The sequence below is a fragment of the Sus scrofa genome, chromosome 8 (assembly GCF_054392235.1).
Source record: "Sus scrofa isolate SSC_HxYL_T2T_F1_AM1 chromosome 8, Sscrofa_HxYL_maternal_Yorkshire_Landrace_v2.0, whole genome shotgun sequence".
In the NCBI taxonomy this organism is placed as follows: Eukaryota; Metazoa; Chordata; class Mammalia; order Artiodactyla; family Suidae; genus Sus; species Sus scrofa.
This window is the reverse complement of record NC_139390.1, coordinates 73,007,885-73,021,701: the sequence shown is the minus strand read 5'-3', so window position 1 is coordinate 73,021,701 and position 13,817 is coordinate 73,007,885. Positions and strand designations below refer to the sequence as shown.

The following is a 13,817-nucleotide window of genomic DNA, read 5'->3' as shown; positions in this document are numbered from 1 at the left end:
ATGCTATGATTTACAAAAGCACAAGCAATAAAAAAATTAATAAATTGGACTTAATCAAGTGAAGAACATTTGTGTATCAAAAGATACTATCAAAAGGCGCAATACAACATACAAATTGGGAGAAAATCTTTGCAAAGTGTTATAAGAAATTAATATGCACAATACATAATGAACTCTTACAACTCACTACTGTCAATAACAAAAACACAATTTAAAAATGGACAAGTATTTTATTTTATTTTTTTGTCTTTTTTTTAGGGCTGCACATGGTGCATGTGAAAGTTCCCAGGCTAGGAACGAAATGAATCAAGCTACAGCTGTCAGCCTACACTACAGCCACAGCAACTCAGAATCCTAGCCGTGTCCATGACCTACCTCACAGCCACAACACCACCAGATCCTTAACCCACTCAGCAAGGCCAGGAATCAAACCTGTGTACTTGTGGATGTGACCTAGTCAGATTCGTTTCTGCTGAGCCACAATGGGAACTCCAAAATGGACAAGTGTTTTATTTTTTATTTTATTTTATTTTTGGACAAATATTTTAATAGACATTCCTCCTAAGATACACAAATGGCCAAAAAATAATTGGAAAGATGCTCAACATCAGTAATCATGAGGGAAATACAAATCAAAAGCACAAAAAGCACGTTATGCATTATTTAGCTATTTCAAAAAAAAAAAAAGCAAAATAATTGTTGATGAGAATGTGGAGAAATGGGACCTCTTCCATTGCTGGCAGAGCAAACCGATGCATCTTCTGAAAAACATTTTTGTGGTTCCTTAGAAAGTTAAACATAAAACTATCATATGACCCAGTAATTCTCTTCCTGGGCATATATCCAAAGGAATTGAAATCAGGGGCTCAAAACAGATACTTGTACATGAATGGTCATGGCAACATTATTCACAATAGAAAAATGAATGGAAAAACAAAGTGCAATGTATACATATAACATAAATTATATTTGGCCTTAAAAAGAAATATAGTTTAGGTTACAACATGCGTGAGCCTTGAAGACATATTCCAAGTGAAATAATTCTAAGTAAGTCAACTGCAAATATTGCATGATTCCATTAATATGTGTTACATAGAGTAGTCAAATTCATAAAGACGGAAAGTAGAATAGAGGTTACCAGGGACTCTGGAGTGACAGAATAGGGATTTACTGCTAAATGATAAAGATTTTATGTTAGGGATGATAAAAACTTTTAGGGCATGTATAGTCTGGATGGCTATTCAAAATGGTGGATGTAATGCCACCAAACTCTACTCCTACAATACTTTAAAATTATAAATATCATAATGTATATTTTACTATAGTAAAAAAGGCAATGCTTGATTCTTTGTCACTGTCAAATATATAACAAAGGTCAAAGCACTAATAATTTTTTAGTGAGGTAAATAATATTCCTCTCCTTTTGTTTCTAAAAACTTTGTTACAAAATCCCTTTTACCAGAATGGCCTAGTAACAGCAATATATGATTATTTCAGATACATATCATCTTTATCTCTTCATTTTCTAAGTGAGAATAAACCTGATGATTATAGCCTATCTATTAGAATTATTGCAAGCATTTGAAAACATGACCATACTGTCAGTGGTTTACAGTGATTACTTAATCACTTGGGGCCTCAGTTTGCTCTGGTATTGCCTAGAGGCATCAAACTAGATTGAGCCCAAGTTAATTGCCTTTTTCCAACAGGATGTGGTTCTAAAAATCTTCTAATGAAGGCATTTATCTTTACAGGTTCTGTGGAGGTACAAAGGAAAGAAACCAGAAACATTAGGAGCCAATACCCGGTTGTATGAATGGATTCCACAGAATGATCTTCTTGGTAAGTCCAAAAAGAAGAAAAAGTAACAGAACTAAAGGAAGGATAATCTGAATTATTATTCAAATGATGAATAAATACAACAAATTTGTATTCAAAATAAGAACTAACAAACTCTTACTATCTTCACATTTCTTTTGGAGCTCATTAAAGAAAACAGTTGTTCATGACATGTTAAATATTACAAGGCACACTTTATTCAAGACCATCATGATAAGCTTGGTAAGATACTACTGCAATAGACTTTTATGGTATGATAGAGAGATTGGACCCTGAGTGCAAAAAAGAAAGGTAGGAAATTTATAGCCAAAGAGCAGAGTGGTGGTGTGGTGGTGGGGCCATTGTGTGGAAAGTTTCTAAGAAGAAAATTCTGGGGCCAGGAGAACTCTGACAAAACCGACCTAATCATTCTTGCTGATGGCAACTTACAGTAATCAGATATCACTTGAGGGATGGTAAAGGATGAGGCAGCAGCTATAAAGGGCGATCAGATATCAAGACTAGAAGAATCTAGCTAAAATGACAGGATGCTTGCTAATATTGGATATTGGGCAATGCACAGATAAGCAAAGATATCCCCAAATCAGGACTTACTTTATAAGACAGTTCAGAGAATTCTGATGAGTTTGGTCAAGGATTGATTTTTCTGTCAAGCACTAACATTAATATGGAATTTATGATTCTCCCATTTCTGATACAGTCACTCCCTCCTCAGAATCAGTATCAAGGAAAGGACCTCTAGAGCAAGCTCTTAACTTCTATATGGAACATTGCAGCACCCTCCTGATGTTCCTATCTTTTTCTCTCACCTCTCTTCTCTTTTCCCTGCTGTGACTTATTTGAAAGAAAAAAATCTGATAAATCATTTCACCAACTATATTATAAGTGGTTTCATATAAAGAGTAAAGTAAAAAACCTATTTTTTTTTAAACAGAATTTCATGAACTTTCCATAGCCTTTCTTTCTAGCCTGTTCTACCAACATCTGCACATTGAAACTCTGCACATCTCACTTCCCATTTCCCATCCACACAAAAATTTGGTTTCTTAAGTCCCTCCACTCCTGTTTATTCAGGTATTCTTACCTCCAGCCACTCATCCAGTGGCAAGTACTCTCCATCATTTAACTCTGCACAAATCTTTCAGAAGTTAGTGGAATGACTTAACTGTTGGAATCACTAACTGCTGCTTAGCATGGACTAATCAATTGCTGCTTTCTGTAGAGCTTATAGAAATTTATATATGCCTGATGGCACAGAATTATATAAAAGATGCTAACTAATTGAATTAATGATTCATAGAGGTGTCACAGTTTTCTGTTTCTGAAACTGTTACAACCTAGGATTTTTTTCTCTCTTCAGGTCATCCCCAAACCAGAGCTTTTATTACTCACTGTGGAACCAATGGGATCTATGAAGCTATTTACCATGGGGTCCCTGTGGTGGGAATCCCCCTGTTTGGTGATCAGTTTGATAATATTGCTCGTGTCCAAGCTAAAGGGGCTGCTGTTCAATTAGACTTGAACACAATGACGAGTTCTGATCTGCTTAAGGCCTTGAGGACAGTTATTAACAACTCATCGTGAGTATCTTTTCTGAGAAGCATGTGGTTTTTTTTATTTTTATTTTTTGGTCACATGCATAGCATGTGGTAGTTCCCAGCCAGGGTTCAAACTTATGCCACAGCAGTGACAAGCCAGATCCGTAACTCCCTGAGCCACAAGGGAACTCCAGCATCAGTATTTTAAAAGGAGTAAGTTGTTTCATTCAGTTTAATTGATTACGTTTACAGAATCATGAGAACATAGCTAACATCAAATATGATTGTCTTACACTTCTCAAATTCTATGAAAGCATTTAAATTCACCTAGTCATACTGGGCAAATTAAAACCTCAAAGAACTGCTAAACTTATTTAAAGAAACTAAAGTATTGCTAAAGAGATGCACATATTTTTAGTAATGATATTTATTATTTTTTAAAATTTGCAGGTACTACAACTATAAGTAATACAATACGACAAAAACATAGAGAAATAAAAATAGTCATTTAACACTCCTCATAGCTATAATGAATAATGTACACAAATATTCAGATATTTTCTTGTACTAATTTATACATAGGAAAGAAAAATAAGTGATTTTATAAAATCAGATAATGCTACTTTTTAATTAAAAAATCCTGTATTTGTATATTTTAATTTAAAAATGAGAGAAAGTCAATGAAGTGAAACTGAGAGATTCAAATGGAGACATAGAAGGCCCCAGCCTCCCTGTCCCCTGACAAAGATCAAAGTTATACAGGTGTCCATAAACTAAAACACTCAAAGAGCTCTAAAGTCCACATAAGAAATGTTAATGTTGTGGAACAAACCCCCCTATGAATAATCACAAAAGAATAGAACGAAGACAGCTTCATAATGCCTGCATCATCCCATCTCCAAGCCAGTATTGCTCAGCATCAAGAAAGAACTTTCCAGTTAGAAAGAGTTCCTCACCAAGAAAGGAAGAAAGAGTTGAATGACCAGTTTCTAAAGCCTTTGGGGGCACAGAAATAGAAAAACCAATCCTAGGAATTCCTTTTGTTGCTCAACAGTAACAAACCCAACTAGTATCCTTGAGGACACAGGTTCCATCCCTGGCCTCGCTCAGTGGATTAAGGATCCAACGTGGCCATGACCTGTGGTGTAGGTTGCAGATGAGGCTTGGATCCCAAGTTGCTGTGGCTGTGGCATAGGCCAGCTGCAGCAACTCCAATTTGAGCCCTAGCCTGAGAACCTCCATAAGCCACAGATGTGGCCCTAAAAAGCAAAACAAACAAAAAATCCTAAAACTATATGAAGCCACAAAAGATCTCAAATAGCCATAGAAGTCCTGAGAAAAAATAATGGCACTGGAGGTATCCTGCTTCCTGTTAAAACTATGCTACAAACCTATGGTAATTTTAAAAGTACAGTGCTGGGAGAAAATAAGACACAGCAATGGACAGGATTAAGAGCCCTGAAAGAAAATCCTCACATATAAATTTGAATAATATTTCACAAAGAAACCAAGAATACTCAAGAGGAAAAGGGCTGTTTATTCAATAAGCAGCACTGGGGAAACTGGGTAATCATAAGCAAGAGAATGAAATTTGGATCCCTGTACTACATCACTTATAAAAATTGACTAGAAATGTTTAAAAGACTTAAACCTGAAACTATGAAACTCCTAGAAGAAAACATAGGGGAAAAGCTCCTTGACAAAGGTCTTGGCAACAATCTTTTGGATATGACACCAACAACACAAGGAACAAACAACAAATCAACAAAGGGACTACAATAAACTAAAAACCTCTGCACAGCAAAAGAAATGATTTACAAAATGAAAGGCAGCCTACAAAAGGGGAGAAAATATAAACTACATATCTGATAAGAGATTAATATGCAGAATATATTTTAACAACTCATATAACTCAATAGCAAAAAAATTTAATGAGAGGAGTTATTAAATAGATATTTGCACACACACAAAAAAACATACTCATGTCCAACAGGTACTTTAAAAGGCTTGGCATCATCAATCATCTGGAAGCACAGTCAGAAACCCAGTGAGGTATCACCTCATGTCTCACAGAATATGGATCATCAAAAGACTGGGATAAGCAAGTGCTGGTGGATAAAGAGGTACTTGAGTGCACTGTGGTGTTATAGCCACTGTGAGACAGCAGGTAGCTCCTCCTCAGAAAAGGAGGACAGAACTGCTACACTGTCCAGCAGTAATCCCACTTCTTGATATATGTGTGTATATACACACACATATATGTATGTGTGTATATATGTATATATATACACATACACACACACACACACACACATACACACACATGTGTAAAGTGGAATGAAAACAGAATATGGAAGAGATATATGCCCTCCTGTGTTCATAGTAGAGTGGGTAGTTACCAGGAGCTAGGGGTTGGAGGAGTGAAGAAATGTTAGATAAAATTACAAATTCTTGGGAACTTTGTACAACATGGAGGTTAGCTGTAATCATAAATAAATTCTCAACAATGAATGATTATGTTTAGCATATTATCCTTTTGCTTTTTCTTTTTTTGCTTTTTAGGGCCACACCTGCAGCATGTGGAGGTTCCCAGGCTAGGGGTCAAATCAGAGCTATAGCTGCTGGCTGTGCCACAGCCACAGCAATGCGGGATCCGAGCTGCATCTGCAGCCTACACCGCAGCTCACGGCAATGCCAGATCTTTAATCCACTGAGCGAGGCCAGGGATTGAACCCACAACCTCATGGTTCCTAGTTGGATTTGTTTCTGCCATGCCATAACAGGAATTCCAATCCTTTTTCAAAAAAAATCAAATAAATATATTCTAGAAGGAAAAAGAGACTGTATCAAAATTAAAATAATTGCTAAGCTTTGGAAAATATTTCTTTAATATCAGATAAATTCTTGATAAATTTTTTTAAATCTATGAATAAATATTGACATTAAGGATTAGAATAATTGTTTTTAATGTTTCCAATTTTAGTCAATATAAAATGACTTTCCTCTCTGAAGTCACTTCTCAATTTCCCATCCAAGTCTTTGAAATACCAGATTTTAATTTCTCCTTTCTGTATTATCATTATGATGTTATCAAAGCATACAGCACATACATCTTGTTCATGATCATAATTTCCAGTATTATTTAGCATTAGTTTTGTATTTATTTGGACTTAATGATGCAATTGTGTTTTATTACATTCTTTCTATTCCTGAAGAATTTTGTTTTTATTGATTTTTTTATCTCACAAGTATTTTGTTTCTGTGTCTTGGAACTTTTGTTGCTGTTTCCTTATTTTCTGAAGCTATATCCAAAGGTACTTATTACTTATGTTCTTATATATTAAGAAAGGCCTCCCTTGTTTTTTATTTTTTTAAATTTTTTTAATTGTTATTTCCCCAATACAATTTTATTTCTACTGTACAGCATGGTCACCCAGTTACACATACATGTATACATTCTTTTTTCTCCCATTATCATGCTCTGTCATAAGTGACTAGACATAGTTTCCAGTGCTACACAGCAAGATCTCATTTTTAGTCCATTCCAAAAGCAATAGTTTGCATTTATTAACCCCAAGCTCCCAGTCAATCCCACTCCTCTCTCCCCCTCCCCCTTGGCAACCACAAGTCTATTCTCGAGGTTCATAATTTTCTTTTCTGTGGAAAGGTTCATTTGTGCTGTTTATTAGATTCCAGATACAAGTGATATCATATGGTATTTGTCTTTCTCTTTCTGCGTTTCTTCACTCAGTATGAGAGTCTCTAGTTCCATCCATGTTGTTGCAAATGGCATTATGTCATTCTTTTTATGGCTGAGTAGTGTTCCATTGTGTATATATACCGTATCTTCCTAATCCAGTCATCTGTTGATTGATGGACATTTGGGTTGTTTCCATGTCTTGGCTACTTTGAATAGAGCCACAATGAACACGTGGGTGCATGTGTCTTTTTTAAGGAATGTTTTGTCCGGATATATGCCCAAGAGTGGGACTGCTGGGTCATATGGTAGTTCTATGTATAGATTTCTAAGGTACCTCCATACTGTTCTTCATAGTGGTTATACCAGTTTACATTCGCACCAACAGTGCAGGAGGGCTCCCTTTTCTCCACACCCCCTCCAGCACTTTTTATTTGTGGATTTATTAATGATGGCCATTTTGACTGGTGTGAGGTGGTATCTCATGGTAGTTTTGATTTGCATTTCTCTGCTACTCAGGGATGTTGAGCATTTTTTCATGTGCTTGTTGGCCATCTGTACATCTTCCTTGTTGAAATGTCTATTCAGGTCTTTTGCCCATTTTTCAGTTGGGTGGTTGGCTTTTTTGCTGTTGAGTTATATAAGTTGCTTGTACATTCTAGAGATTAAGCCCTTGTCCGTTGCATCCTTTGAAACTATTTTCTCCCATTGTGAAAGTTGTCTTTTTGTTTTCTTTTTGGTTTCCTTTCTTTGTGCAAAAGCTTGTCAGTTTGATTAGGTCCCATCAGTTTATTTTTGCTCTTATTTCTGTTGCCTTAGGAGAATGAGTTGAGAAAATATTCATAAGGTTGATATCAGAGAGTGTTTTGCCTATGTTCTTTCCAGGAGTTTGATGGTGCCTTGTCTTATGTATATATGTCTTTAAGCCATTTCGAGTTTATTTTTTGTGCATGGTGTGAGGGTGTGTTCTAGTTTCATTGCTTCGCATGCAGCTGTCCAGGTTTCCCAGAAATACTTGCTGAAATGCCACAGCAATCAGACAAACAAAAGAAATAAAAGGCATCCAAATAAGAAGAGAAGAGGTAAATGCAGATGACATGATACTATACATACAAAACCCTAAGGATTCACCCCAAAAACTACTTGAACTGATTAACAAATTCAGCAAAGAACTGTAAAACATTAATCAAGGAAATTAAAGAAGATGTAAAGAAATGGAAAGATATTCCATGCTCCTAGGTTGAAAAAATTAATATTGTAAAAATGGCCATACTACCCAAAGCAATCTACAGATTCAATGCAATCCCTATCAAATTACCCATGACATTTTGCACAGAACTAGAACAAACAATCCAAATATATATATGGAACCACAAAAGACCCACAGTTGTCAAAGCAATCCTGAGAAACAAAAACCAAGCATGGGGCATAATTGTCCCAGACTTCAGGCAATATTACAAAGCCGCAGTCATCAAGACAGTGTGGTACTCGTACCAAAACCGACAGACATGCAGACCAATGGAACTGAATAGAGAACCCAGAAATAAACCCAGACACCTATGGTCAATTAATCTTTGACAAAGGAGGCAAGAACATAAAATGTGGAAAAGACAGTCCCTTGCTTTTTTAAACCAAAGGGCAGTAGGGCTTTGTATAAGTTGTTGTTGTTGGTTCATAGTTCTCAGAATATTTTGCATGCTCTTCCACTGTCTTCTATAATTTAATGTCCTGTATTCTCCATAAATGATGACTGCACATCAGTGTGGGATATTATCTCCTTTTTACACCTGCTTCACAAACCCAAGGAAACCTTTTTCTAAGTCGGCCATTCAAAACATTAAACCAAAACCCTGGCTTAGTCTTCTGTTCCTTGAGATAAGTTAAAAGTGTTAGGATTCTAGCTATTGGCATTGCTCCATCTCACCACCACAGCACTTGCATCCCTCTGTAGCTTGAAGCAAATTTGGAGCTTCTACAAAATCTATGACCCTACTTCTTGATCATAGATAGGGTCAGTTGCAATTTTCTGTTTTCATCTGAAATGTCAGGACCAGGAAGATCACAGATTAGAACAATTTCCTACTACTGTTGAAGCTTATTGTTAACACTAACACTCCAGATCTAACCTGGGGAAGGATGGAGGGACAGGGAGGAGGGGTCCTTTCTCATAAATCCACCCCTCAATGCTGCTTCTGGTCACTATTGTGTTACCAATAATGCGCTCAGCAAATGAGACCACAATTCTGTATTCTCAGCCTATATATTCTACATTCCTATTTTGGAATTTTGAAAATGTTATTTCCAATTAGAAATTATTTTCTCTTCTACCTCCAGTTATTACAGAGACTGTGAAATGTCCAACAAATTCCATCCAATAGGCCACTGTATCTGGAAATATATCAAGAGGAAACAAACTTCGATATGCATTCAGTTGTCTCAGTGATACATACCATTTATGACAATGTATTCATCATCATGTAATGTACATTTAATAATTAAAAAATTAGATATATCATTTTTTAAACAAGTTTTCAAGTTGCTATTTATGTATTCAATTTTAGCTATAAAGAGAATGCTATGAAGTTATCAAGAATTCACCACGATCAGCCTGTAAAGCCGCTGGACCGGGCGGTCTTCTGGATTGAGTTTGTCATGAATCACAAAGGAGCCAGGCACCTGCGGCCAGCAGTCCACGACCTCACCTGGTACCAGTACCACTCTCTGGATGTGATTGGGTTCCTGCTGGCATGTGTGGCAGTTGTTGTATTCCTGGTCACTAAATGTTGCCTGTTCTGTTGCTGGAAGTTTGGTAAAATATCAACGAAGAGAAAGAGAGAATAGTTTTTGTTTTGTTTTAACAGTTGATATGGAACAGGTGATCAAGTTTATCTGAATTAATTCAACCACTGGTTGGAACAGATTCCTCTCCTACTTTTTGTGAGTTCTTATCCATTTCTTAGCTTTTCACTTGAAACGTTAAAGAATCACCCCTAAAATGAGCCATATTATTTAGAATTAAAATTTAAAATAACCTTTTCCTTAAAAAGAAATGATAAACACAAAGGTAAAGTTGTTAAAGATTTATTGCTTTACTTTATTCATAGCTCTTAGTTCAACAAACCTATATGCTCTTTGAGGGCTTAGGAACATAATGATTAATTCTGTTTTCAGTATTGATCATACTGAACATTTGCTAAATATGTAATATCATTTTGGGATCCAGTATGTAATAACTAGTGCATATTCTCTAAAGGAACTAGGCAAGAAATAGCATAGAGCACACTCTAGCCAGAGCTTCCCTTCCAGCCAGTAACATCAGGAGAGTGTTAGGGTCTCTACTCTGCTGCAAAGCACATTTCACACCATCAATTTCCTTTCCTTTGACACATCAAACTCTGTTATCTTTGGAATACAAACATTTTTTGTCTTTGATTTGAAGATTTGCCTTTATTTGGATATTAATAATGATAGTACTTCATTCGTATTGTTATTTGGCTTTATAGAAGTCACTGATAAATTAGCAGGATTGTTGATATAACGGAGCAAAAGTAAATGATTAGAATTTAATGCCTACCTTTTGTTTTTTCTTTTTAGGACAGCACCCGTTGCATATGGAGGTTCCCAGGCTATGGGTCGAATCAGAGCTGTAGCTGATGGCCAGATCCAAGCTGCATCTGTGACCTACACCACAGCTCACAGCAATGCCAGATCGTTAACCCACTGAGTGAGACAAAAGATTGATTCCGCGTCCTCATGGATGCTAGTTGGATTTGTTTCCACTCTACCACAATGGGAACTCCTAATACCTACCTTTTAAAGTATTTAATTTTTAAAAATTATTTTCTACATTAATTTTACTTACAATGTACTCATTTGGAAAGAAGAAGCAAACTTAGATCTACACTACAGATACTTTGGGGGAAAAATGTGTTTCTCAGAAATGCTGTTTGCTATGGGGATGATTTTTCCATTTAATTAGAAACTCAGTGAGTTTTCTCATTTTTTCTTTTTTTTAAACCCCTATCACTCCCCTTGATCCTCTCATAAACTGTATTGTGATCACTATACCTAGCACAAGTACTTAGACTTCTTATTAAAAAACATCAGCCAAGTGTTTCCTGGTGGTTCAGCAGGTTAAGGGTCCAGCATTGTCACTTCTGTGGTTGGGTCACTGCAGTGGAGTGGGTTCAATCCCTGGCCCCAGAACTTCTATATCCTGTGGGTGTGGCCAAAATAAATAAATAAAATAATGAGTTAAATTATTTTTTTAAAAAGCATCAGCCAGAAATCTGCAGTAAGGAAGACGCATATTGAATTTTAATAAAAAGATGTCTCTTAAAAAAAAAAAAAAAGAGTATGCTCTTTTTTCTCTAATCATACAGGGTCAATTTTGGGAGGCGCTGACAGCGATTTTGTTTTGTGCTTCCACCATAATTCCTGTACCCCACAAGGCATATTACATCCCTCTCATGATCTGCCGGTACCTCCACTTTTGGCCAGAGGAGAATAACTAGAGTGAAGTCACAGTGTAATCCAGCCAGGTATAAGCTGGATGACTAAAGAAAGCTGGTATAACTCAAAAGAACTAGAGCAGCTCTCCAGTATTTACCAGCAGGAACACAGAGATTATATATGGAATTGTACACAAAGAGATTGGACTAAGGAGAGTAGAATATAAAGTTTTGTAAGGAACCACATTTTAAAATTTTTGGAGCTTTCTCTCAGGACATAGAATTGAATACTTGTGTTCAGACTCCAGAAAATGGTAGTAACAGATTACCAGGATGCCTGTAGAAATTTGGAAAAAGTGAAGGCCCACAGGAAGTGAAACTGATGTTCTAGAAGTACCACACCAAACTGGAAGAAGGACTCCAAAGCCTTCAAGTATCTGACACGTGCAGATAAGTGTGCTTGTAAATCTGGAAAAGCTGTCATAGGATCGTTTCCTAAAATTATGAGATGTTCATAAACTGAGGGCCAGGTTGTTGGTGGTTATAAAACTGAGCTCAGTGATGTTAATTAGTATCAAAATCCCAGTGGAGAGCAGGTAATGGCCTCAGTCATCACAAGTTAGGAGGTCACAGTGATCACAGTGAACAGTGAGCTTAGAGTGGCAGCCATCCAGGCTTAACCCATGAACAGCCGCAATATGGTGATAGAGATAAAACAGATAGGCCACTGAAATGGGTATTTCCCTGTTTCTACCACCAGAGAGTCCAGGGATAGGGATCAGAAGGATGAGAACCATCACTTCCCTCAAATCATAATCATATGCTACTTTTTTGGTCGCCTCTGCCCCACATATGGAATCCACAAGCCAGGGATCAGATCTGAGTCGCAGTTGGGACCTATGCCACAGCTGTGGCAAGGCCATATTCTTAACCCACTGTGCTGAGCTGGGGATGAAACGTGTATCCCAGCACTCCAGATACACCACCAATCCCATTGTACCACAGGAAATTGCTTTAAAATAAAAAAACAATTTCTCTGTAGCATGCTATGTTTGAGCATTTTACTCGAAGAAGAAATTCATTCACAATTAGAGTCAAACCTCTCAAAACCTGCTGCCAGTTTATCAATTAAGTCTATGTAATCTAACTCCTTTTTTTTTTTTTTTTTTTTCATTTCAAAAATCTTCAGCAGCATCTGCACCAGCAGTACTTGCCATCTCAAGAAATCACTTCCTTTGCTCCTCCAGAAGGGGCAGCACCTCACTTGTTACTTCTATCTTAAGAATGTAGCAATGCATTCACACCTTTAGGTTCTGCTTCTAATTCAAGTTCTCTTCCTATTTCTGCCACATCTGCAGTTCTTTGTTCTGCTGTAATCCTGAACCCTTCAAATATCCTTGAGAGCTGGAAACAGCTTCTTCCAAATTCCTGTTATTGTTGATATTTTTGACCTCTTCTCATGAATCACAAATGTTCTTACTGCCATCTAGAATCGTGACTTTCTTTCTAGCAATTTTTCAACTCTCTTTGCTCACCCATGAGAGAAGTCACCATCCATGGCTGCTAGAGTCTTATAAAATGTATGTCTTAAATAATAAGACTTGAAAGTTGAAAGCGCTCTGATCCATGGGATATAGAATAATCATCCTGTTAGAAAGCTTGAAAAAAATATTATACATTTCCAGTAAGTCTCCTGAGTGACCAGCTGAATCACCAGTGAATACCAATATTTTAAAACAAATCATTTTCTGAATATCGTGTCTCAACAATGCGTTAAACATATTCAGTAATCCATCTAGTAAAGACATGAGCTGTCATCCAGGCTTTGTTGTTCCATTTATAGAGCACAGGCAGGGTAGATTTAGCATCATTCTTGAAGACCCTAGAATTTTCAGAACGGTACTTAAACACTGGCTTCCGCTTCAAGTCACCAGCTGCTTTGTCCCCAAAAAGAGAGTCAGCCTGTCCTCTGAAACCTCAAAGCCAGGCACTGACTTCTCCACCCTAGCTATGAAAATCCAAGATGGCATCATCTTCCAGTATAAGGCCAATTCATCTGCATTAAAAAGTCTGTGGTTAGTGCAGCCACCTTCATGTATTACCTCAGCTAGATCTTCTAAATAATGTGCCATGGCTTCTACATCAGCACTTGCTGCTTCACTTTGCACTTTTCTGCTATGAAGATGGATTCTTTCTTTAAATCAAATGAACCTAACTCTGCTTCCACTTTTTTTTTTTTCTTTGCCCTACAGCATCCTCACCCCCCTCAGCTGTCTTAGAAATGAAGAGTTA

At 36.9% G+C, this 13,817-nt stretch overlaps 1 protein-coding gene across 8 annotated transcripts in view; it reads left to right on the top strand.

Moving 5' to 3' along the window:
- The window catches only part of LOC100624700 (UDP-glucuronosyltransferase 2C1), a 47,116-nt gene that overhangs the window by 23,922 nt on the left and 9,377 nt on the right, over positions 1-13,817 (top strand). For 2 of the 8 annotated variants that reach the window (XR_014812642.1, XR_014812637.1), the window contains exons 4-6: positions 1,755-1,842; positions 3,200-3,419; positions 9,636-10,672. Coding sequence is in view for 2 of the 8 variants with exons in the window: in XM_013989306.3 (XP_013844760.1) it covers positions 1,755-1,842; positions 3,200-3,419; positions 9,636-9,915 (588 nt within the window). In the remaining 6 variants the exon portion in view is untranslated. Of the gene's footprint in view, positions 1-1,754; positions 1,843-1,982; positions 2,062-3,199; positions 4,465-5,962; positions 6,230-9,635; positions 11,427-13,817 lie in introns of those variants that run through there. The other 6 variants (XM_013989306.3, XM_003356957.5, XR_014812641.1 and 3 more) reach the window with 5 other exon arrangements.